Source organism: Mastacembelus armatus, chromosome 10 (assembly GCF_900324485.2).
Source record: "Mastacembelus armatus chromosome 10, fMasArm1.2, whole genome shotgun sequence".
Classification (NCBI taxonomy): domain Eukaryota; kingdom Metazoa; phylum Chordata; class Actinopteri; order Synbranchiformes; family Mastacembelidae; genus Mastacembelus; species Mastacembelus armatus.
Genome location: NC_046642.1, coordinates 14,346,649 through 14,372,217, shown reverse-complemented (window position 1 = coordinate 14,372,217; position 25,569 = coordinate 14,346,649). Strand labels below are relative to the sequence as shown.

The following is a 25,569-nucleotide window of genomic DNA, read 5'->3' as shown; positions in this document are numbered from 1 at the left end:
ACAGAGACTCAGAAGGAGCCACGGCCAACACGGTGACTCTCAACATAAAGAGCTCAAATCAAAACTAAAGTCCAGTGTGTTCAGAAACACCCACAGCCTGGTCTGACACTCCCTCCACATCTGAAACAACAGCACAGGGATGAGCAGATTCTTCCTCACTGTGTCAGTGTGATGGATTTGGCTGATTTTTTTCCACATTGCTTTGTTTTATCTTGCTGATCTAATGATGTAAAGTTTCACCACACAGCTGGGAAAAGTGCAGATCTACTCCACGACTCTCTAATGTTGAACACAATATATAGAAATCACTGAAAGCAGATATGCTGCTTCATAAACACAGCACTGAGCATCACTCAGATACAGCATTATTATGGCATCACATGACCAACAGATGAATAATAATAATGAATCAATAACAACCCAAGATGGATCCTAGATGAAAAACAAAGACTAAACAAACCAGTCCTTCACCAGCACTGACATGACAATAAAGTCACATTAAAGCAGTGAGGAGGGAAGTTGTCATGAGTGAGATCTGAACGTAGCAGAGTCAGACTCACTCAGAGGTTAGCAGGCTTAATGAGAGGAAGCTGAACTCTTCCACAAGCTCTGAGGCCTGAGATACAAACGTTAAAATGAAGAGAACCCGCACAGGATGGATCACATATAATCCTGTAAAACTAGACCTGAGCTACAGGAGCCAGAACACCATGACACAGCAGCCTCAGCCAGGACCGTCCCTCTGCTGGTAACACAGTGTCAATCAGCACATGACCAGTTCTCGTCATCACCATGGAGACCTAGACATCTACAGGTTAAAGGAAAAAAGGAGCATCTATGCTGAGACTTCTAACCATCTTCACACAAAACTGCCTAAAGAACAACTGCTTAATGTGAGTAAGATAAAATAAGCAACAACCCAGTAAATGTAAAAGAGGTATTCCAACTAAAAACTAAATCTGCACTTTCCTCTAAAAACCAGCAGGAGTGACACAGTTTTGGTGCTTGATATGTATACAGTGTATACGTGTATGTGTGGAGACCAAACAGGGGGAGGGGGCCTGCAGGCTGTGGGTGGAGTAAGTGTAGGCCGGTGGACATGGACAGCAGGCTTCATGGTGGCGTCTCTGCATTATTGGATGTGGTCTTTTTCTTTGCTGGCTTCTTCACCGTCTTGGTTTGGGTCTTGCAGAGGGAGGAGAAATGAAAGAGGAATCAGTACAGTTGATTAAGAAAAACATGAGACCGTGCACTGTTAGGACAGTAAAGGTTTAACTGGGGATTGGAAATCTATTCTTTTTTTCTATGGATGAATATAATTCCACAATACACACTATATATTTTTTTTTATATTTTCAGAGACAACATACTCAAAACCTAATGAGAATTAAAGTACTGCTTAATAACAGCAACACTTAAGGTATACTGATGATAGACTAAACTCCCACAATGCACAGGAGAAATGGAGGAGTTCATCACAGCTGCAGAAAATATATTTTTCTAATCAGTACTGTAGTCAATGTATGAAAGGACTGAGAGTTTGGATGCATTAATATAATCAACATGAAATTTCTACTTAACGCAATTTGAAACCATTTCGATATTTTGGATGTTCAACGTGAGAATGTTTCGCTTAAATCAGACATAGATAGAATTGCTAAACAAATAATTGAATCCATGTTGTTGATGAGCGTCCACACAACCAGAGAAAGAGCAGCATGTCTGTGTGTGCATGTTTGCACTGGTGCTACCTCTGCCTTAGCAGCAGCAGGTTTCTTGGCTGCCTTGACGCTGGTTCCACGTTTGGGGGCCTTGTCTCCCACATCCTCATCAGAGTGTTCAGTCCTTGTGTCCGACTGGTCCGAGCTGTGTTGGGATGACGCGTCATCAGCGAGGGACGTGGATGCCAAAGAGCGAGCTGCAGGTTTAGATAAAAAATAAATAAATAAAAGTTCAGACAGCTGCGACCAAAACCTGAGTTAACAGAAACTTCAGTCCGTCTCTGGCGTCTCAGATTTCTGCATTTTCTTGCCTCTGAACCAGTGGGGTTTTATTTTTAAAATGTCATCACAATAGTTGAAAATGTTTTCATTAATTTACAAGATTTATCCAAAAGCCAACAAGCTGCTAAGAGAACCATTGAAATCACAGGCTCTCGCACCACCTAGTGGCCAACGTTCAAATTACACTTTGTTACCAACAGTTTGGATGTATAAATCAAAGGTCACAGCCTGGATCGAGGACTGAAAGGGCCAACACACCAGAAGATTACAAAGGAACTGTTTAACATACTTTGGGAAGTTAATCAAATGACTACAAAACAATTACTAAAAACCACAAAAAAGATGGAAACTAAAAAGAAATAAAACAAGCAAAAATAAGTGCTAAATAAATACAAAGTGATGCAAAACAAGTACAAGATGACACAGGATGCCTACAATTTACAAATCATGCACTTGCTCAATGAATGATTGTTATTGCTATGATATGGGGGCCTTTTACATGTCTGTGCCCACTCACGCCCATTTTTTGGTGGTAAAAATTAAAATATGCCACTTCTCTGAGTTCATTCATTGTTTCGCTGTTTCTGCATCTCTCTGTATTCAGTTCACAGCGTGTCAGGCCCACACAGTCAGCCAGCTGACAGTGTAGTGAGATACAGAGTCCTCCTCCCAAGCCTCTGCTCCCACTGGAATCACATGCTATCACCCTCCCCATCACTCCACCCTCTTCGCACCTTTCTCTCCATCATCTCCCCCTGTTCCCTGCCATCCTGCAGTGCTTCAAATCATGACTACATTTTGTTCAATGGCCCCTGACCCTGGTCTGTGTGTGTCTAGATGTGCTTTTTCAAGTGAAGCTGCTGGTGAAGCAGTGTCTGTGAAGATTCTCAGTCGTCCAGGGGAAGTTATCTAAAGGTTGAGTCATAGCAACAGGACTTTCAGTTTCTGAAGCAGTGTGGCATGGCCTTACTCTGCCGTGCAGCAGTGCTCTTGGCGCGGGGCAGCGTGCTGGCCCCTGAGCTCATCTCGTCCATGGGGTCCCGCCTCATGCGGCCGTCTGAAGTGTGCAGAGCCAGCTCGTCCTCAGTGTTGATGAGAGTCAGATCCTGCATGCTGAAGCTCCGCAGCTTGTCTGACAGCACACCCTGCCCCTGAGCATAGCAGAGCAACAAACACGTTAGACATGTGTGAAAGTACATGTTTAAATAACAGTGATGTAGAGGTATTAGACAAGAATCAATCACCTTTAAAATAAAAAAAAAACGTAATGAAGTTTATGAATTTAAGGCAAACAAGACTGAAAACAGAAACTTTCATAAATTTTGATCTGTTGAAAAAACAAAAGCACATGAAAACCTTTCTTTAGGTTGTGGGAAATTATTATAGGACATTGGACATTAAAATATTAAAAGCAGTCAAAACATTACTGTCAACATCAAGCATTAATGAATGGCTCTACATTATTAAATCATACAGCTCACCTTGGTGGCTGCAGTGACTGCGGCATTAGCAGCCAGGTTGAGACCCCTCTTTCCAAACCTCATCATGGTCTCATAGCTCTTGTCTTTGGCTTGTGCTATGTACTCATCTATCTCCTGTAGCGTTTGTGGGAAAGAACAATAATATAAGCAATCAGGACAAACTAATATGAGAAACTGAGAGGAAACCAAAAAAACAAGAATATTTTAATGTGGACATTCACACCAGCTTAGATCTGTAAGACTGACCTTCTCTTTGTTGGACAGGGTTGGGTGGACGAACTTGCGGTAGAGGACACTGGAGCCCTTCGTGTATGGGGAGAGGAGCCAGATCACAAAGGCGATCTTAAGCTCAAAGTAAAATGGAAACCTGAGTAATGAGAGAGAGTTATAGTATCTTAAATAGAGTCCTCCCTACTTACCTCATCACTGTACAAGAAGAAAGAAGAACACACAGGAAGCTTTGAGTTGTAAAGTGAGACCATAATGCTTTAACAAAAAGTAACTGTACTAAAAATACCAGGAAAGAGACAGCAGAGACAAACACTAATGCTTTTATTAACATTACATAAGCTGCTCACTTATTACAACCTAGGTGGGCATACTGGTCACAACCACGAGCGGCTCCTGACTCACCATGAGAGGAGCAGGTCTGTGACTGTCTCTGCTGTAGTGAACAAAGCAAACACTATCCAGTACATCATCCACTTCACCTGGAGAGAGAGAGAGAGAGAGAGACACGCACGCACGCACGCACGCACACGCACACACACACGGAGAGAAAGATCATAACAACAATAGCACATGAAAACCCACAGCATCCAGCGTGCACGTGCTGAGACACATGGAGACACACAAACGCATGTTTCAGTCCTTTCTGATCCAGTCACTACACCTGGTTAGCCAACAGAAACAGAGGAAATGTAGGGCAGCGTCATACTGAGGAACATTAGCCAGAGACTAAATATTAGCCCTCACAGATTGTGAGGAAGCCACTGGATGGTAATAATGTGCTTTAAAGCAATAACAGTTGTGCAGCCATGTAAACAAAGATGCTGCTTAATCACTTCACTCATCAGAAACAAGCCAGGTATGAGGAAACGGAACGAAAACATCAGCTCTAAAAATGGCGTCCTCTGTTCCCTCCCTCCCTTTTCCTCCATCCCTCGTTCGCTCCGTCTGTGACCGTCTGCTTGAGTAGCTCCGGAGAGGGGGGGTTGCCATGGTAACCTGTTCTCCAGTACAAATCTAGGCAGAGGGCCAGAGTGCTGCCATTGCCTCCTCCTCCTCCTGGACCCCCTCTCTCATCCCTTACAGTGATGAGGTAAGCAGGGAGGACCCCATTTATTTTACAGACAAAGACAGACTGGGAAGCTGCTCCTTTTTATACTGGTTTCCACTGGCAACACTGGTCATCCCATCCTCATCCATTCACATTATTTGTTATATTATTAAAGATATTTCCTCTAGTTCTTCTATAATCCTCCATCCTAAATATTTTCAAATTAAACATAAGTGTTTCAAACCCTCCTTCTGAAAACGGTTCTATATGAATCTATTTTGGAGGCCTGTAGAGGGCAAGCCATTGAGGGTTTTATAACAAAACTGGAATAAGTAGTAATTCAGAAAAAAAAAAAAAAAAAAAAAATTCCCATCCAGTTAATCCTCTTGAGACCCCTCACAATTATTTTGAGACGCTTATGGTTGAAACAAATTCACTAGATGATGCAGATGGTTTGTACAATCTGCAGCATGGAATTATATGTGTTATGTAATTATCAGACGGTGCAGCACATTCATTGTATTTGAATGGTCTTAAACAGACAACCCCACACACACCACTGTCTTGTTTAAACATCTGTCGATGTACAACGAAAGAATCTGAGACAGGGATGTGCAGGTATTCCAGTGTCTTTCAGCATCATTTTGAAGCCACAATGACCCAATTTCATTAAGGAGGCTGCGTCCCAGAATAACTGCTCCACCATGTTTCTGACCTTACACCATGATCATTATCAAACATGCTCGAGTGCATTTAAAACTTTCAATTTTAGCATAAAAATAACTGACAACATCCCCGGGCAAAAATAACCCAAATGTCATCCAAAGCAGAGAGAGGTCAAAAAACACTGTCGGCTGTGATTTATTAACCAGAGGTGATACTCACATATTCCTTCACATTCTTCGTTTTGACAGCCTTGTATGAGGAGTACGCTGGGTAGAGAGTCCCAAAGGCAAGGCTGCAAAAAAAAAGAAGAAAAACGGCAGAGGAGCAGAAAAACCTGGGTCAGAGGAGGGGATTCAGTTTTAGAGCACGGCCTCTGGGTGTTGTTTCTGACACCTCGCTAACGTCTTCCTTTTTATAAAGCATGTTAGCTACAGAGCTTATGTAAACACACATTTTCTATGTAGGTCTAAATAGCCATGATTTAAATGGCGATGCCACGGCTGAGAGCTGATGACCAGTGGCTTGTCAAAACACTCTGTCCTGATAACTGTGGAGTCAGCAGGACCGAGATGAGATAAAGTGGAAAAGCCGTGCAGTCTGCCAGGGGTGGGTCACCATGTGTTAGTCCTGTGCCACTGTGCTGCTCTGTGCTGATGTGACAGGATGCTAAGTGCCGAGCAGCAGGAAGAATACAGTTCAGAAGGGCACCAGTTTGTCTGTGTGCTCACAGTATAAACCAGTGACTGTGACTTATGACACTTCATGTAAACTACGGATTTAACGTGTATCACACCAAATCTCACTGTGAGGCCTAGGCTCTCAGCTGCTGGTAGACTGAGCACATCCACAGCTTTTTCTCAGTGCTGAAGTAGGTCTTGCGTACGTGCCTGAGCTGCTCGGTCATGTGTGCAGCAGCCCTCAGCTCTGTACAGTAAGCTGAGGCGACTCAAAGCAGGGCCTCTAGGCCAGCAGGCTCCCTGAGCAGACGCCCTGCGCCTTTTGGTGTTCCCATCTCAGATTCTCCACACTGGGTGTGAGGGCGTCCCATCCTCTCGCTGACACTCTGATGTAACGATTGAGCCATGTTGCTTATTCAACTGTTTTTCAGGCCAGATAGATATTTTTCTGTAAGCACAATCTGTCAGATTACCATTAGAAAGAAAAATAAACAGGCAGCGGTATGTTTGAAGCACAGAGCAAAGAAGAGGAATGACTGATCTTGTCCTAAATGGACAGCAGCCATTATGATGCATATCCAGTCCCAGGCTTTGTCTGCTATCGACACATGACTACCTGAGGTGCAGTGAAGTGGAAGAGCCAGCTGCAAGCCAATAAAAGTAACTGCTTCCCAGTGTCATCCACTGCTTATGTAATCCAGGCAAGCAGAATATCTGTAGGGATGAAACAACAATCCTACACCTGGGTCTATTAAAAACCAGTCGCGTTTGAGGATCTCACTACTGAGCTCAGGTACTGCCTGGTCAGACCCAAAATGACAGGATTTATCAGATACAGGTACATCTACAGTGCTGAAAAAAGCCATTAGAGTAAAAATGTCTGTCATGATGGAGCAGGATGGTGACAACAGCTGGGGCTATAGTTGAGTCATCCACACTGTGGGGATGAAGAGAAGAGAGGCCTGGACTGCACAGCAGCTGAGTCTGTCTGTAAAGTCACTACAATGTGGTTAAAACAAACAAGGCAGCCACATTTAGCTGGCCAGATCCTGGGCACAGGCCAAGTGATGGGTGGATGATGGATAGATGGATAGACAGATGGATGGACATGCATCCTCACTGGGCAAACTCATGTTTTCCACATGTTGCTAAGATGCTCAGTCTACACAGCAGCCTGGGACGTTTTTAAAACAACTGAAACAGGCAGTTTGGAGTCTGTTTACTTGTCTGCAACGAGGCCGGCATACTAAGCAGGTTTCCTTGGATGATGTGGCCAGGGAGCAGCTCCTTCTCCTCCAGCACAGTAATGTGTCAGCTGGGTGCAGGTACTGCCTAGCCCAGCGTGCGCTAGCTGCCAGCGGCTAGCGGACACATTGTGCTGCATCACCACAGAAAACGAGACACTATTCGTGCACATAACTTCTTACCACGGTGCTTAAAAAAATACAATGTAACCACAGTGCTTCCCTAGATCAGGAGCAGGAGGCCGTTTCAGACGGAAAATAGATGAAGCAGCCAAGCTAGTCGGCGCTGCGCAGCGCTCAGCACCAGGCAGCGGATGAATGGAGCCGCTTTAACACATACTCACACAACTATCCTCGAAATAATCCACGATACCATCTTGCTGGAGCGGGCTGTCGAGCCTTCCGCTTTCAGGAAATGTAGTTAGTTAGCCAGCGGGCTAGGTGCCCCCCATGCCCCTCCTGGGACACGGTGTGCGGTGATGCGGAGCGGGACGCCGGCTGCTGCTGCCTGTCAGCGGCTGAGGATGTGCTGCAGTCCGCGGCTGCTCCAGGCTGCTGGAAACTCTGGCTCTTAAAGGGCCACGGCTGGAAGATGGTCCCAGCAAACACCGAGTGCTTACTAAAACACAGCCAACACAGACAGGTTTAAATTAAAGAGACCGGTCTCATATACAATAAGATAGCTCTCTGTTGGTTTTAAGTCCTCGTTGTTTAGGTACAGCAGGTTCAAGCTTCCCTGCCCTGCCCCCCGTTTTCTGTGATCTACTTATAACTCAGACATGATCAGTGAAGGTGATCCACACAAGACAAATGTAAGAGCATCAGTACAACACACTATGATGTGGCAGATACAGCACTTAGCTGCTTTAAGGCGAATTTTAAAAAATGTAAGGCCTTTGTACTCATTTTTCAGAAATCTAAATATGTCCTTCCAAATGTTAGGATTTATTGTTTTTATAACTGTAAACCTACAACACCAATCAATTGATGATGATATTAAATTGCAAATAATTCACACATTTTAATATTTTACATGTCTTATCTACATTGGTTGCACAAGCATAAAGGTTTGGTGGATAAAAACACACATCATACAAACAGCTGTTTTTGTAAACTTTATTGTGAAAAATCAAACAGACTGCTAAGATCAATATATATATTGATACAATGTTAATGGCCAGTAGTTCTGTTCAGCTGCAATTGTGATTCTTGAACAATGTTGTTGGAAGTCTTCAGTTCATTCAGCCCATGAGACAAAGATAAGGGACCAGACCCACGAATGAAATAAAAAAAAATTTTAAAAAAACACCGACTGAAGTCCTCTTGATCATTACCTTGTGGTGTATAAAAAGAAAAGTCTTTTTAGTCTAGAAGTGAAATAAGAAAACTAAAAATACAAAACTTTGGTCTGCTTCCCTTCACTGGCTGCTTCACAAATTCATTTCAGCCACAGAGCGCAGAAGCAATCAGCTTTTTAAAAACCCCCCCCCCCCCAAAAAAAAAAAAAAATCTACAAAGACAGGTTAACTTTTCTCCTGTTGAAGGAAAATAATATTGATGTCATTAAAATAGGAAAGTTAGCCCAGTACTCACATTTTATTCAGTCACTTATACCATAGCTGAACCTCTGCTCCAAAGGCACGTCAGCTTTTACCCCCATTACATTTTAACATGTACAATGAAACAACAGAACAAACACTGACCTTAAATACAGAGTTAATCCAAAAAAAAAAACAAAACAAAAAAAAAAAACAAAAAAAAAAAAATTGAAAAACAACTAGACACGTTTGAGTGTACTGTTCAACAGCGATAAAGGACTCCCTTCATCGAAGCACAGACTGGCACCGCCCTAGTCCAACCCCTCACCAAAAACAAACTTCACCTGCTCCTTGCTCCCCAAATCCCGACCCTCTTATTGTACGCTGCACTCTGCAGCTTGTACGTGTGTATGTATGTATTTACTGTGTGCTGTGTGTGTGCGTAGTGGAGTGGTTTTCAGAGGCTGGTTGTTTTGGGACAGTGTTAAGGGCGTGCTAATTTGGATTCATGGGCCTTCAGTGTCCCAATAGCATCCTTCACTGCATGATAGATGATGTTCTTCACCTGGGGAAGATGACAGGAAAAGTCTGTTAAACAGTAAAGAGCATGGAAACATTATACTGCTTCAGCTCTAGACACTGATTAAGGCTGTGGATTGTGTTTTCAATTCTCCCACAAACACGAGACACAAGGTCCCCAGCTGAATTTATGACTAAGTAAAAAAACAATATGAAAGTAAAGTACACCGACCTGTAGCTTGTCTTCGTGGTTTGTATGAGTTGTGGACAGGTGTCTGAACTCCTGGGTCAGTCTGAAACAGTGCCTCACATGCTCAGGAGACACAAAGTCCTCAGCGACCTTAATGCAGCTGTACAGGTTGTGCACCTGGAAGGAGAAGAGCAGAAAAGGAACAAATATGTTCACAAGAGAACATAAAGCAGGTATCAGTATTGAACCATCAGACATTAATTTATGAATGTTCCATAATCTCTGACCTGGTGTGGAGCTCCAGCAGGGATAAATACAGCATCTCCTAAGAACTGTACAATGGCCCAACCCTGGACGCCATATTCTTCATAGAGCCTGCGGCGGAGAACCTGGTCCAGGTACCAGCTCTGGTCATGAATAGGGTCATGGTCTGGTGGGTTTTCTTGACCCTGCTCTTCTCCCACCTGACACAGATAAAGACGAAACATAACACAGTGACTCTCTGCTGACATCAGGCCATAGGAGGTGCACCTTTCATTTTATGCATCCCCATCTTTATTAAAGGATTCTGGACCTGAGGTTAAAATAAATCACAAGCAGAGCCAATGCCAGAGCAGCTTAACAGATCAGATGGTACACAAGAGAGACATCTACTGGCTGCTGACCTTGCGGAGCAGTTCTCTGATCTTCTCAGCATCCTTGGCAGCATAAATGTGCCAGAGAGCCCCAGGTTTCTCCTCGCCCTCGTAGACCCTGCGCTTCGTCATTTCATCCACGTCGCCCTCCTCGATGGTGGTCATGACCTCTGAAGGATCAAACATAAACAATAACACACACACATACATACAGGGCACCAAACGCTCATTAGCAGAGTTTCTATTATACTGACAAGAATTTGCAATAGCGGTTCTTCTTTAAGTGGCCTTGTAAAACCCACTTGAGCTGCTTAAATACTATTGTCTTCCTTTTCTATGACTGAATAAATGTATCTTGCCTCATTTCTGAAACAGTGGCTGAGACTGAAATCTGCATTTCCCATCTTCCCATTCTTAGACAACCGAATGCAAGTACATCTATCATACCATCTGACAAAAATGGCACAGAGCTGTAGTTCTCAACTGGTGGCTCATTACCCAGTGATAGGTCAGAGGCCCATCAAAAATGGGTGGTATAACTGTGTGCTGTAACTATTTTATTCTGAAGTGCCCTTTTCCCCCCAGAGCTGCTCCTAAAATACTTTACTGCTGCATCATGTGGCTGTCATGAGAAACATCCTAAGCAGCTGTCCTGTTTTTTTTTTTTAACCGAAGAAACATTTAAAAAAAATGTGTCTACACAAAGACTAGTAAATAGCCTTTGGCAAAACAATAAAAGTCCACAGTTAAATTAATGCTACAAGCTCACAAAGCACTGCAGATTACTGAAGCATTAATTGTAATAAATCAGTAAAATGCTTTCATTTTTCAGTGATTTGGTTTGTTACTACAGACAAACGTGGATCCTGTGGCTGGACCAGTTGAGAATCACTGGGGCAAAGAAATGGACAAATTACAGGCTATGCAATCACATTTACTGACACAACAAAACATCCACAGTGTACAGCTGATTGTACCGAGCAGCTACTGTAGCACTACTGCCTGTACACCGACATCCCACTTAAATACTAATTTATGAGTTTATGAGATAATTAATGGAAGTAAAGACATTCATGACTCCCGAACAGATACCAGAGATTGTCAGCGTCCTGGTGTGTGCGCTGGCACAGTCATTAACTGGTCAAAGGCAAACTACTCCCTTAGAGCAATACGTTCAGTTGCCAGGCTTGTTTCTTTTGATGCGTGGTGTATGAAGACAGTATGCCTACAGTCATACTGCTGGTTGTGTGTTGGTGCGATGAGTGAGAAGAAGCCTGCGAGGAAACAGGGATGCCAGTTCTAGATGCCCTTCATTCAGATTTTTCTCCCACAGTGTAAGGACCAGAGCACAGCTCACCCAAAGACATTAGGAACTCAAGATACTCCAGGTGCAGTAATTATATGAAATCTTGTCTGAACGCTATGTCAATAAATGGAATTCAAGATGCTACGCTCACCAAAGCCCAAACAATACAAATTTTTAAGCCAACCATGAAAAATACTCAAAAGAAAAGACAGGGGATCTCCAAAGGGCAGCAAGAGGAATTTCAATATTGCTTAATCATTTAAGGTGTTAAAGCTGCATTTACGTGGAAATGTAGAGCAGAGTACAAAACATGCCACAGTAGAAACTAATAAATGTCAGCTCAGGTTCTAGTGCTCTGGCCCCTACTGCACAAATAATAACACAGGATGGGAGGGTGGGGGTGAAGAAGGGGAGTTAGTCAAGAAGAAGGACATGCTACAAGTGATACAATTGAAAGTCTACAGACCTTTGCGTCCAGTCATATCTGCCTCTGTGAATGAGAAATTTTGCCACAATGTAAATGGCTGAGACCCACTGGAGGGTCTTTTCAGAGCCCTATCCAGGTCAGTTAAGCCTGAAGCAACTAAAACAGTATGAGCATGATGTATGAGACACAGCTCTGGATACATTTGTGAAGATTGTCCAGAAGGGGTTATTCAGAAGAAGGACTCTTGCCCTTCATCTAAATAATATAAATAAAGCAAAATAATAAAGGAATGTCCACAGTTGTTATCCAACTTACATCCTATACAATACTTTGGATTTGCAAAGGGGAAAAACTCAAATAACTTGCATGAAATATAGCAAACGAAAAATGTTTTACACAATAAAATTATAGTTTGTTTTGGGAAGTAGGTAGTGCTTTTGATAGTATTTAGTGCAGGGGGGGGGGCAACCCATGTTCCTCTGGGGCCATTGTCCTCCTTGTTTTCCAAACTATCCCTGCCCTACCCACTTTTGATTACCTGGATGAAACAGTAGGACAGTGGCCCTTGAGGTTGGGCATCCCTGATTTAGTGGCTCAACTAATGGTAGAGTGATAAAAGTGTCTTGTAATAAATCTATTGTAAAAGTGTGTGTGTGTGTGTGTGTGTGAGGGAGAGCAGGACAGGGAGGGAGAGCAAGATAAAGTCTGTATTTTATTCCACTTACGTTCCTCCTGGTTTTCGTCTCCTTCGGGGACACCAACATAGACCATGACATTGACAGCATCAGACACATCCAGATGAAGGTTAGTGGTTCCCACTTTCCTGTCTTCGGTCGAGATTAAGCCTGGTGGAAGGAAAGACAGTGAAGTCAGGAGGTCAAAATGAAGACACGTGCAATTAATCACAGTAATAGAGGGAAGGAGGAGGACGATTAGTCAACAAACAATGAAAATTTCATCAGATTCAGACAACCCTTCTCACCATAGGCATTGTACATCTTGGGTCCAAGGTCAGGACGTACAAAGAAGTTTGGCAGACGAGCAGCAAGGTTTAGGCGACCATCTCTTTTTGTATACTCAGGCAAGGGGAGGTTTTCCATCAGGTCATGAAACCTGGGAAAATAATCAAATCAATTACCGACCTCACCCAAGATTCACAAATGTGTTTTATCCAAAAAATAAAGAAAATGTTAAAGCAAATGTCATACATCGGTTATTTTTCATACAGTGAAAACCGACAATGATTTTACATATGAAGGTAGCAAAATGATGAAATTAACAAGATGTCAAAAAACATAAATGAGCTAATAAACAGAAAATGTACCTATTGTGTCATTTAAGAACTGTTTCAAATCCTTAATAAATACAGCCAGATTGTATTTTTGTTAAATGACTTGTAAATGAATGCGATTTAAAAAGGTGAATCCTATTTCATCTTTCAAATACTTCAAAATTATATTTTATATGTATTCTTGGTATCCTAAAATACTAATATACAACACCTAAAATAACCTTAAAATAACCTGCATTATATTATATATAATTACTACACCAGATATTTGTCAGTAATTTACTATCTTGATAAAGTGGGTAGCTTTCTTGGTGAGCAAAGGCATGAGACACAAAGGAAGTAACATATTTCTGGATCCCGCACCGTGAGGGCATCATGTCCCTGAAGTCTTCACCTGGAGGCCAATCCTTTAATTTCAACACCATGGGCTGGCCGTCACTATCTTGCAGTCGCTCTACAGTCACAAAAGAGCAAATTAGCTATTATTTGAACCACACGAGAGAGAAAGAGGCAACCCATTACAGTGACAGTCAGATCAAGATACACAATGAGAATGATTTAGGAAAAACAGTTTAGGCACTCACTGGAAATGACCTGGAAACCATCCCAGAACTCTCGCACTTTGACATCAGAGATGATAGCACAGTTTCTACAGTTGACCAAGTCAACATCCTGGTCTCCAAACTCATCGCTGAAGGCCCTAGGCTGCCACAAATTAGCTTTCAGATTTTTATGGATCCCTGACACCAACACAGGCTGCACGTGAAGAAGAACAGACAAGAGATTAGAGGGGTGACAGAACAACAGACTGCAGTGCAGTAAAATCTGAAACCAACAGTTCCTATAAAAGCCTGTCTGGTCCTGCTATACTGTTGTTTATGTTTCTGTATAATATTAACTGTGGTTCTTACTTGTCCCTGCTTCCAGCACTCTCTGAAGATCTTCCAGTTGTTGCTGTTGCCAGGATCCTGTAGGCAGAGAAGTCTCCCATCACAGAGCCAGGAATGAGAGGTATGGGGTTCTAACACACTAAGGCCCATTACGCCATCTTTGCGGCCTCCCAACACACTGAGCTCGCCCCCCTCAGAGCTCCCGGCGCGCCGGCCTTCTGCTTTCTTGGTCTCCACAACCGAGGCAATGATGTGATCCAGGAAGTTTGGGAGGCTGCTCTTCAGCTTGTCACTCTGACAGACAAAAGAGAAATGTTTACCGAATCACTTCAACTAAAAGCTTGATCATTTTATTTTTTGTAGTTTCCACCTTAGCATGTTCAATTTAGTTTGTCATCAGTTCAATTATCCTAATCTTGGTAGTTTTACCTTTTGAGTATTGCTATTGAAATGTTTTTATTTGGAGCTTACACTATTGAATATCTGTACTTTAATTTAAAACTGAACTTGCTTTCGCATAAACACCTGAGGACATAAAACTGCACAGAATAATAAAAGCTTTGTACATACTCCTGCTGAGGTAAAGACGGACGGAAATGGTACCCCGCTCTCTCCAGGGCCCTGGGGAAGTTTTCCGGGTCCGGAGTTGAGCAAATCCCGAAGACTAGACCCTTCAGGTTTGGACTGGGCCATGCTAGATCCCAGTAACAGACTGTTAAATAGCTTAGGGCTGGAAGCAGAAGGCTTTGACAGGGCACTGAGTGAGTCCAGGCCAAAGGGAGGCCTGCTGTCTCGACTCATCATGGAGCGAAGTGAACCAGACTCTGAAAGAAGACATTAATAAAATGAAATGAAATGAAATTTGGTTTTAACTTTTTTGTATTTACATTACTGACACTCAACATTGCCTCTTTCCTACTTACCCCTGGTGTCATCCTTGGCTTTTTGTGTGGCCAAGTCTGCCAGCCAGTGCAGAGCAGAGCTGTTGCCCTCTCCTGATGAGCGTGACTCCTTGGCAGAGGACTGGGTGAGGTTACAGGGGGAGGATGTACCACTGGTGGAGTTACTAGAGCTGCTGACACGTTCCCCACCTACACTGTCTGATGGTGCAGCTATTTGTGTAATTTCTGTTTTGATTGCTGGTGTTTCTCCCTCTGGTTTTGAAGTAGTGCCAGTACAAGAAGCTGCAGCTGCAAGGCTGCTACCACTGCTTGTGGTAGACTGCTAAGACAAACACAACCAGACATCAGGCACTTTAAGTTAAACACTGAAAAATGCAGAAATGGCAGAGTAAAAAAAAAAAATAGTGCAGCACAATAATACCTGTGAAATTCCATTGGGGGCACTAGGACGCACTAGAGGCTTGGTGTGTCGACTGGCACAGGGACAATTGGCCTTAATACCCCACTTCCCTCTTACTGAGTGCACCATGTCCCCAATGTTGTAAAGAGCTAAAACAGATCACAACTTTTAATGTAAATCACATTTAACACCAGATGCTTAAGAGGAGTGATTTATAGGTTGATAACCTAATCATAATGGACATGTTACCTGTCCCAGGTATAATCTGCGTGGGCATGAGGTTCTGTGGCTCATGAGGCTGACCTTTGGCACACTTCAACCAAGAGAAAACCTCATCCTCTGGACTTTCATCTACATCTAAAGGAAAGAACATATTGAACAGTGTCTTTCCAACATTCTTAACCTCAAAACAATATCAACCTCATGAATGACAGAGCTCCATTATTGTAAAAAAAAAAAAAAAAACGCAGTAAAATAAAACATTTGGTTAACACAACGTATGTAGTAAGCTGATTAAATTGACTCACCTTCCCTCGGCCTGTTCCTGCGGAGACGATAGCAGTCCAGACACACTCCAAAGCCGCATTTGCGACAGACCCAGTGGATGTTAAATAGGGTGGTCTCGCACACGTCACACATTTCCCTGACTCCTCGCACAGCACGTTTCCAGGCCACTTTCTCTACAAGATGTGCAGCAAAAAACAAACAGGTTAAGGATTCAGACAAAATGCAGGACAAATGCAGAAGAGGAAATGTGAAGAGAAGATGTGCCCAAATCATGCTCACGGTGAGGCTCCACCATCATCATGGCCTCCTTCTCAGACATGACCAACTGGCAGAACTGGTCACCAACATTGGCCAGGATGTACTTTGAGGTATCAAGGTCAAGTCCCTCTTGGACAGCTGGCACAGGCAGCCACAGACCCATGGCCATGGAATCACTCTGCTGAGGACTGAGGAAGCCTTCCACACGTAGTACACCTTTACGAGTAAAAGCCAGCCTGGTTGCAGGCAAGTATAAAAAGGTCATTTATTCAGTTTGTGACAATTGCTTTGCTTACTCTGATAACACCCCTGAATGACACTCAAACACAGAAAGCAAGACAGTGTTGCTTCATACCTTCGGAAGTGGAAGAAACGGCAGGCAACATTTGGATCATCATCCTCATCGCTGTCCTCTTCTGTGTTTCGATATTTACGGTAACGCTCCAAACGGCACTCGCGGCACTTGTGCAAGTGAGGAGCCACATTGATGCAGGAGCCATCCTGGAGAAAGGACTCGCCTGACTGCTTCAGTCGACGCACCTTGCTCTGGTCTTTCAACACGGACTGGCCAACTGGAGAAAAATATTTCATTAATTCATCATCACAAATGACTCAAAGGTTCTAATGAGTGGAAAAGACGTACTTTTGAAAGGCTTGTTACGTGGACGACCCTTAGCAGCTCCTTGGACTTTAGTTTTCTGCAACACTGCCCCATCCTTGGTAGGAGGTGCTTGGCCTTTTTCTGGGCCTTCCTCATTCTCACTGAGGTCTGACAGGTCACTGTTACTGCTGGATTCAGAGTCACGTTTGGATGACTGACCTCTCTCCTCCAGGTTAAACTTCTGTGACTGGGTCTGGTCAAAGGACACGGGTACGTCTTCCATTGCACCAGGACTAGTGCTTCCAAATACAGGGCAGCCTGAAGTGGATGATGGCATCTCCCCAACTTCTTGGTCATCCTTTGCCACAGGCCCTTCACTCTGTGACCTCTGAGAAGAGGTTGGTGTTGGAGAGCTGGAAGAGCTGGGCGAAGCAGCTGTTGACAGTGCTGGGAAAGGGGAAGACAGAATCCCTTTAGGTGGCTCTGCCATAGTGAACAGATTTGGCTTACTGTCTGAGACAGGGCCCAGGGTCTGTTGCTCAGCCCCACTGAGGCCGATAAAAGGCACATGGGAGGTTTTGTCCCCATATGCCAGAAATGGATTTGTGGGCTCTTTAGAGGCTTGCAGAAAAAGGTTCTGGTGGCTATCTGAAGTATTAAAACCAGACTGCATCCCCAGACCTCCCACAGAAGTCCCATTATTACTGCTCTTAGAAATACTTTGGGCTCCAGAGGTCGCAGTCAGTCCACCAAGTCCAGAACCTCTTCCTCCTGCAGAAACACCCATGCCTTGGCAGGCTGATGAAGATTTGTTGAGTACACCATTTCCTGTCGAATGAGTCTCAGGCACTTTGGGCTGGTCGAGCTTTTTTGGCCCTTCAGAGGACGTTGCAGGCTTGAAAAGGCATGGGGGCTCTTTACTCAGGCTCTCAGACACTGCAGTGAAATAATTGGTGTCCTTAGACTGGGTCTGACCAGCAGTTAGGCTTGGGATGGAGCCAGAATTCTGGGTCATGCACTGAAAAAACAAGTTTTGGTCTTGCTGGGATTGTGTCTCGTTCTTTGCTCCACCAAAGCCAAAGCCAAAAGGTCTGGGAGTGTCCTGGGAGGCTGTGGTAGTGGTAGTGGTAGGTGCGCCATTGGTCTGAGAAGTAACATCCCCAAAAACAGGAGCAGTGGGCAAAGCCTGGGGCAAACGAAAACCCGATGCAGTTTTAGAGCCCTATGAAACAAAATAAGGTGATTTAGCAAAATACAAAAATTTGAAAAAATGAAGAAGCCTTGTGGGAGTATGCCATTATGGTACTGATCATGCTGATTGATTATCTTACCTCAGTTTGGCTTCCCCAGACGGGGGCTTTAGGACTAAAACCAACAGATGCAGAAAGCGCCACACTAGGGCCGCTGTCATGCGACCAAGAAATGGTAACAGGCCCCGGGGAAACAAGAGCAGCTGTTTTGGAATAGGCAGACTGGGAGGCCTCATCTCGGTCTGGCTGGGGGGATGGGGAGGCCTTTTGGGCTGGAGCCCCTGGGACCAGACTTGGCATCTGGCCTAGTGAGGGGAAAGATGTGGTGGAGAAGGGAGAAGGAGCTGGCTTGAGGGGAGGAGGGGTGAGGTTGTGAGTAAGGATGGTGGTGGAGTCCGCTGCCCCTTGTGTGGAGAGTGATCGACCATTCTCTTTGACATGGGCAGGATAACGAGAAGCATGAGACGGGTCCATCAAGAGTGAAGAATTTGTGTTGGGAGACGACACTCTGCCCAGAGGAAAGGTTCCTTCTGAGCTTCCATTTTTGGTTGTGCTGCTGACTCTTTCACCAGAGTCTCCACTCCAGATCCCCATCCCTTCCACCTGGGTTTTGTTGGAGTCGCCACAATTTTGTGCATCAGCTCCCAAGTCTCCTGCTCCTTTAAAACGTTTCAAGTTCAAGTCATCCTCACCTTCGGAGGCAGTCCTACGTCTGCGTCCACCATCACCCTTCATTGTTTCACTGTCCTTCCTTCGCCGCCCATTCTTACCAAGCTTAAAAGGGAGAAATGTTAGAAAGTAACTCTGTTAATACATTTATTATATTTGCAGCTGAAATTCATTCAACTACTTAAACTTTACAACACACTTACAGAATGTACTTATGGTTCGTTATACGACAACCTTACCTCCTCCTCTGCTAGCATGACGTGCATCACACGAGGATCTACCATCTGATTTTCATCTCCCTGCAGCAAGACAATTGGTTTTTACGAGGGATTCCTTTCACACTATCACCAGAATATATGTGCAAAACATAAACATTACATACATTATCAAAAGTAATCTCCATGATGTGTGAGATAGGGTCGTGCTGTGAGACCAATCCTGACGCCCAGCACTCCTCATACTCTGGCTGGTACACACGAACCTTGCGCCCTTGAATAGTGTAAGATCCTGAGGGTAGGAATAACTAGAAGTTAGATTTATATTCAGATTTAAATGAAACACAGGGGATGAAGAATGAATGGTACACTATAATGTATTTAAATTGTGTTTGAAGAGTGAAAGCCCATGATCTACAGTCTGGGTTTCCATGGTGATACCTATTGCAGCAGGCTGCTTTCTGTAGGTAATAAAAACATTATGTGGTAAACACCATTAAGGCAAAACACCCAAAGAACACATGCAGTGAAAGTAGTAAAGAAAAACAATATAAAAACTAGTGAAGGTTGAGTCTTACCCTTCCTAAAGATCTCCTGCAGTTCAAAGTCAGTACGCCAGCTGGAGATGGCAGCCTGTAGGGTGGGCTGCTCCGACAATAATGGGTGTCTTATGTCTTTATCAACCTATACAGGAACACAAAGCACACAGTTCTGAAACAGTGCTAACTGTACAGCTATAATGTGGATCAAGGCCACTGTTTTTATGGTAGTGGTTCATCATTAAGTACAAAACTGGCATGAGTAATAAATGCTCTACCCAAAATGATGTTTATTTTTTCTGTATAGAATTATCATAAACAACAGAAAACAGCAAGGAAACTCCCATCTGAGTAGCAGAATCACAAAGATTCATAAATAGTTATTCCAAATTTGTCGTTTTGTCAATTAACACATTTTTTAACCCGTATAAACCCCTTTTTTAGCTCTTAAAAACCTTGTTAAACTTACACACCTCAAACTTCTGGACAGTTTTGTTATCAGGCAGGAACTCAAAATTCTTGTTTCCAAAATACTCCACAGGAACCAACGAACCTAAACCCACTCTGTCCACTAGGGAGCGGAAAGTCTGGAAAAAGAGAATGCCATGAAATGTTTTGACCCGGTAAAAAACAATATTTCATATCTTCATCTATTCCAGCAACAGTGGGTAAAGAGGAAAATAACCATCTTACAAATTCACAACTTTTTTTATTCCCACATGACATTAACTGACTACATACGTGAACTGAAGCATAGCCAAATGGCCATGTGCACTGGCAACAAACAAGATAGAAATAACAATTCAAACTGGGGGTTGTTGCAGTTGTGAGGCGTTTTTTGAACTCAGTCCAGATGGAGACTGTAGGTGTCTGTAGTCCATATTTAGCCTAGGTTTAGGATCTGATGCCAGGGTGGGAACACAGATGTTTTTTTAAAAAAATGTGTTTATTTCATCAGGTACTCATTCCCACACATACTGACCCAAAACACACCAGATGTCTGCCATTTTCCATGATTACATATCTGTGCTATAAGTGATAAGGTAAATTTACTCATTTTCCTTCTGTTATTTTCACTCTACTTGCCCAAAACTGCATTTTTTCCCCCATTGTTCCTGCATATCGTCACTAACTGCATTACATCATTACCTTACTTACATCCACTTCATCATCACCTGGAAAATTGCTTCAAATTAGTAATTGTCAAGATGCAACATTGAGAAGGAATATTTAAACTAAAAGCTTAATTTATTAAGCTCCAACCAAGACTGAGCCTCTCTGGCAGCCTTGTGCTGGTTCACCACTTCACCATATTGGACTGTTCCTGTTTCCACTGTTCAGATGATACTCACCAGAGCAGGCCAGGCGTTGGCTGATGCTGGAGCTCCAGAAGTCCCAGTGCCCTCACTCCGATTGGCCCAAACAATGGAGCTTTCTACTAACACGGCTTTCACCCCCACATCATACACTTGCACCCAAGAGCAACGCTGGGAGGCATTCTCAAACTCCACAAACACCTGCAGTCAGAAAAACAGTGAGAGCAAGAACATACATTTTTAGTCAACTAACAAAGCTGTGCCTGTGTCTACCAACAGCCCCCTCTGAAAGGGCATTTCTTAACCATGATAAGACTTAATGACGATAAGTCTCATGCTAATATCTCTTAGTTTAGGAAACTGAGAAAACTAGAAAGACACTACATCCATTCTGTTTTTTGTTAGTAAATGCTTCATAATGTCCTATTCAATAGTATGACAGAATCTGTCTATATCAATGTTAAGTGTATATACGTACAAAACACAACATTATCTTTTTCACATGCAATTAAAAAAATAATTTTTTTTAAAAATTGAAAAAAAATCAGTCATCTTCCAACAGGAGCTAGATAACATATTTCTTCTTCCACAGAACAAGGATGTGATTGCCTCTCACAAACTAAGGCCAGTCAATCATTACTTCTTTAACTACACTGGCTTAAAAGAAAAAGTTGATCATTAATTTACTTAATATTGTAGACAGTCTGAAAAAGGCATTTGGATGATTAGTTAATAAACATAAGAACCCACTATTTCATTCTTAAAAATTGATTAAATATATCATATTTAAATTGAGACAATCATATGCAGACCCTTGGAAAGCTATGTTGGGTCATGAATGGATATGAATTAGTCAGTGTTCATTTAAAATGCCTCAGTTTGTGGACTGTTTTTAACTTTTATTTATGGTGGGTAGGTTCAGTCAGTATGGCTGCTCCTTATCAGTTCCTACTCTACAAATCCAAAAAATTCCAGTACTTACTAGTCATCACTAGAGCATTGTGGGCATTAAGGGTTTTGCTCAAGGACTCTTCAACTTAAGAAAACTGTACAGCATCTCCAATACTTTAGCAAGTGCAACAGAGCTAGAAAGTCCACAGAGACTCAGAGAAAATACCAATTGCTGTTAACCCTGTCTCATTAAATAAGATACAGTTCTCCAGTTATACATCTGCTTCTCTGGGTCAAATAGTATAAAACTGAGATGCAGTGATGGACGGATTTACATTGAATGAAACAAGTGAATCACAGAATTCCTTGGCCAACGAAAAAATCCAAAAAAACAACTGATTATAGTACACTTGTCAACACAGCTGATCCACTTGTTCTCATGTGTGATATTTGTATCAGCGTCTTTTATCACACACACTGAGGCTACCAAGACATCTCCTATTTGTCCTGATATTGCAGGTTTATTTTGTGAACATGAGTAAATTAAAACAACAGTCTGCATGACTCCTACAGTTGTTCCTTCTAGTCACATAACATTTGTTTAAACTCAGGATAGGATTTTCTCAGAGATTACCAAGAGCTATCAGGTGCTTATTTGCAAAAAACAAATTACTGTTCAATCCTTGGACATCTTTTTTTCAAGGATATGTGCACCACAGGACCCTGTATTGAGGTTGTCTCAAGCCTGAACAAATAAAACCCTAAATATCTGACTGGCTATATAACACAAAAAGTAAATAAGGAAATTGATTATTGTACAAAGCACAACAAATAGGTGTTAAGTAGTGCAACAGGCAAGTACTAGTAAGAAACACCTGGCTGCATAAGTATTATGCTTGTTGTGGTGATAACTGGTAGACTTGTAGTACCATAAAGTGGTGACATAACCTTAATGTTTGGGTTAAGTTACAGTGGCTAAATCAAACCTAATATCCTTTTGATACATCTCTTTACAAATTAAGGGTGTAGTGACATTTTCTTGTGTATCAACACAGTGAAACTGGCATGTAAGTGGTGCAGAGATGGAGCACAACAGCTTATTCTGCCTAAAGCGTGAATTGAGTTTTGAAAAGCTTCAGTGTGTGTGTTCTGTTTTGATCAGAAGTGATGCTCCATCTCATTACCAAGGTGTTCATGTATTGCCCGGAGTCGGATTTTCTACTCATGTGTTTTGGGCACAATCAGCAAATAGATGGGTTCGCCAACTGACATGGTGGTTGCTGTAAAAACAACCAGCGGCTGTGTGTGACAGCTGAGAGGGGTCGATTATAAACTTAGACGTAAGTACAACTCATACTGCTCCTTTTGTTTTGGCATTTTATTCTTCAGTTTAGTTTAGTGTGCATTTGGATCTGACAGTCAAATCGGATTGTTTTTCCATTAAAAAAAGGTTCTGATATCAACCTTTTGCATGGAACTGTGAGAATTCTCAAAAGTCACGAAAGACATTTGTAAGACAAAAGAAAAAGTTAGCTATTTCATTAAGTATTCTTTTTCATAGAGTTTGGTTATTATTTGTCTAGCCTCTGTAAAATTGGCATTTTCTCTGACTAGTTGAGATCAGGCTACATAACAGCAGGGTGGTGGGAATCAAAGAAGTAATCTTAGGCATAAAACCAGGTTTTTCTCACAAAAACAGGAACAGCACCTGGTAAACACACCATACTGCACACGGCAAGTAAATGAAATGAATTTTTAACTGAACAGGTGCATAGTCCACCATGTCCACGTCCATGTGTTACAAAGAAAATATGTTTTATGAGTTGGATGGTAACATGCCAAAAAACTTGTTCTGTGATTTCTTTTCTTTATGAATCACAGACCTAAATGTAAGGGCACTGACTACCTTGTTTAAAGTTTAAAGTAATGTATGGCAGGACAAAAGAATCATTTCTCTCAGATAAATAAATAAATTCTAAGCTCCAATCTCAATGTTTAAATGGATCATTTTTCTCCTGCAAATATCCACTATGGTGAATGAATGAGAACCAGCCTGGTGATATTGTTCAAGAAGATGATTATTTTTGTTCTGTTTTTTCGAGTCTGTTTATTTTCAACAAATAAAAATTGCACTTTTGCACTCAAATGGATCATTACTAATTATTTTCCTTTTAAAATACTAACTTCACTTTGTTTAATAATATAATCATAGCCAGAGAAAGCAACTATCATTCCTCACTATATATCTTTTGCAGTTACTTATTTCAGTTAACCAGACATTTAGTTACAACTGTTTTGTTAACTGTACAATTAAGCCCTTAAAATCTGCACAATACCAGGGTTGAGATTAATTTACATAACAAATGTGCAGTCTTGACAAATGCTTAATATTCTTATAAACTGCATTTTGTCAGGGGATTGTTTACTTTTATGTAACTAGGTCAAATACCACCACCCCATAATTTGTAACGATCTCCCTCATTTGCCTGAGCAATGTATACAAAACAGTTTGGAAATACTGGTTTATTTCTATCAAGTATTAATAAGATTTGAAACTTCTGCGTTAGTCTGAACATTTAGCAAACAGGGCTCAGAGTTGAGCCGAAGGTAATCCTCGTATAAACTTGTAAGGCCTTTAAGTAATGGTGGCTAACGATGGGAAGCTAACACTGTTTTTCACTGCTGCTCCCCAGCGATTTCTTCCTATATTGTGACAGTTTAGTTATCTCCCACGCATCCGTGCTTTGCATTTTTATTGCAACAACGATGCTATTAACATTGCTGGAGCTGGAGGTCATTCGTTATAAAATGCTAAACTGAAGCGTGAACAAAGCACAGGCCAGAAAATCCCCGGCCTCGAGTTTAGCTTTGCCTCACTGCCTGCGACCTGAGGCGGGCTAACGTTACGCCACCGCTCCGCTGAGCTAACGTTAACTGCCGAGGTCGGCGGGTGAAAGCGGATGATTATCGTTAAAAAAACATACCCGCACCGGCAGCATGAGCTTTTATTTACTGACTGGTGGGTATTTGGCTTTGCATCACCGCACCGCTTGTATGTAAACACTGACCGTGAGCCCTGCAGCAGGGGTTGTTGTTGTCGCCTCTCCGCCGCTAACCTCCGGAGCGGCCAGGCCGATGACGCTCACCGCTCGCACCGTCCCCCGGAGCCAATCCCGGGACCTGGCAAAGTGCTCCGGTTCGGATCCATTCGCGGACCTGCTGTCGTCGAGGAGCAGAAACAGACGCTTCCCGATCAGCTCGAGAGACTCCCCCATGGTTGTGCTCGCACGCTAGCTAGCTGGCTTCAGGGAGCCACCGTGAACAGTGTAACTTCTCCGCTTGGGATGGGACCTCAAGACCGCGAGAAGACCAGCAGAAACCAGCTGCAGCGACTTTCTGTTTTAACGTGAATGCACCACTGAGCTCGTTTCAACCGCTGCACCCGAGGGGGTACGCAGCGGCGGACCGAGTCACGCCAGGAATTCACGCAGTCGAGACGTTATTGTCCTCGGTGCTGCCGCGACTATCCTGCTCTGTCCGCCATTGAGCCCTGCAACAATCAAACGCACTCCTCGTAGACAGACGGCACTGCGGACACACGGGGCGGGCGGGGAAACAGCGGCCTCTAGCGGCAGGCTCGGTTCATTACCGCTCTGTAGTGCCTGGGTTTTCAGGATTTTCCGCAGTATTACAGCGCAGACGTGAGAATAAAACATTAAATAAAAAGTTAAATCAGTTTAAATCAAATTAAACATTACTTTGAAAGGTTCTACAGAGAGACTGGATTGTTAATATTTATATTAACTAGTGACTAAAAACTGAACGTTAATTATAAGCATTTATTTTTCACATGGATACCTAACATATCAATACGT

At 42.8% G+C, this 25,569-nt stretch overlaps 2 protein-coding genes across 4 annotated transcripts; both read right to left on the bottom strand.

Moving 5' to 3' along the window:
- Nucleotides 1-200: 200 nt before the first annotated feature.
- On the bottom strand, nt 201-7,886 carry reep2 (receptor accessory protein 2). Its single transcript, XM_026331271.1, has 8 exons — nt 7,695-7,886; nt 5,649-5,721; nt 4,118-4,194; nt 3,731-3,851; nt 3,485-3,598; nt 2,974-3,154; nt 1,752-1,918; nt 201-1,185 (listed from the first exon to the last, which is right to left on the bottom strand). The coding sequence occupies exons 1-8, from the start codon at nt 7,724-7,726 to the stop codon at nt 1,114-1,116; spliced, it is 837 nt and encodes a 278-aa protein (XP_026187056.1). The 5' UTR covers nt 7,727-7,886; the 3' UTR covers nt 201-1,113.
- A 566-nt stretch (nt 7,887-8,452) lies between these two features.
- On the bottom strand, nt 8,453-25,287 carry kdm3b (lysine (K)-specific demethylase 3B). Of its 3 annotated transcripts, none has more exons than XM_026329907.2 (25): nt 24,763-25,287; nt 20,840-21,004; nt 19,961-20,074; nt 19,527-19,632; nt 19,116-19,240; nt 18,973-19,032; nt 18,146-18,838; nt 16,857-18,036; nt 16,569-16,785; nt 16,235-16,449; nt 15,976-16,128; nt 15,698-15,805; nt 15,470-15,597; nt 15,070-15,367; nt 14,717-14,970; nt 14,168-14,440; nt 13,841-14,012; nt 13,620-13,710; nt 12,948-13,078; nt 12,691-12,810; nt 12,005-12,028; nt 10,263-10,402; nt 9,885-10,061; nt 9,640-9,774; nt 8,453-9,453 (listed from the first exon to the last, which is right to left on the bottom strand). In XM_026329907.2, exons 1-25 carry the CDS (start codon nt 24,967-24,969, stop codon nt 9,373-9,375), a joined length of 5,367 nt encoding a protein of 1,788 aa, XP_026185692.1. In that variant the 5' UTR covers nt 24,970-25,287; the 3' UTR covers nt 8,453-9,372. The 3 variants fall into 3 exon arrangements, with proteins under 3 accessions (XP_026185692.1, XP_026185691.1, XP_026185694.1); XM_026329906.2 differs by having other exon boundaries at nt 15,070-15,370; nt 24,763-25,286; XM_026329909.1 differs by lacking the exons at nt 19,527-19,632; nt 19,961-20,074; nt 20,840-21,004; nt 24,763-25,287 and having other exon boundaries at nt 15,070-15,370; nt 18,146-18,667; nt 18,757-18,838; nt 19,116-19,197.
- Nucleotides 25,288-25,569: the final 282 nt, after the last annotated feature.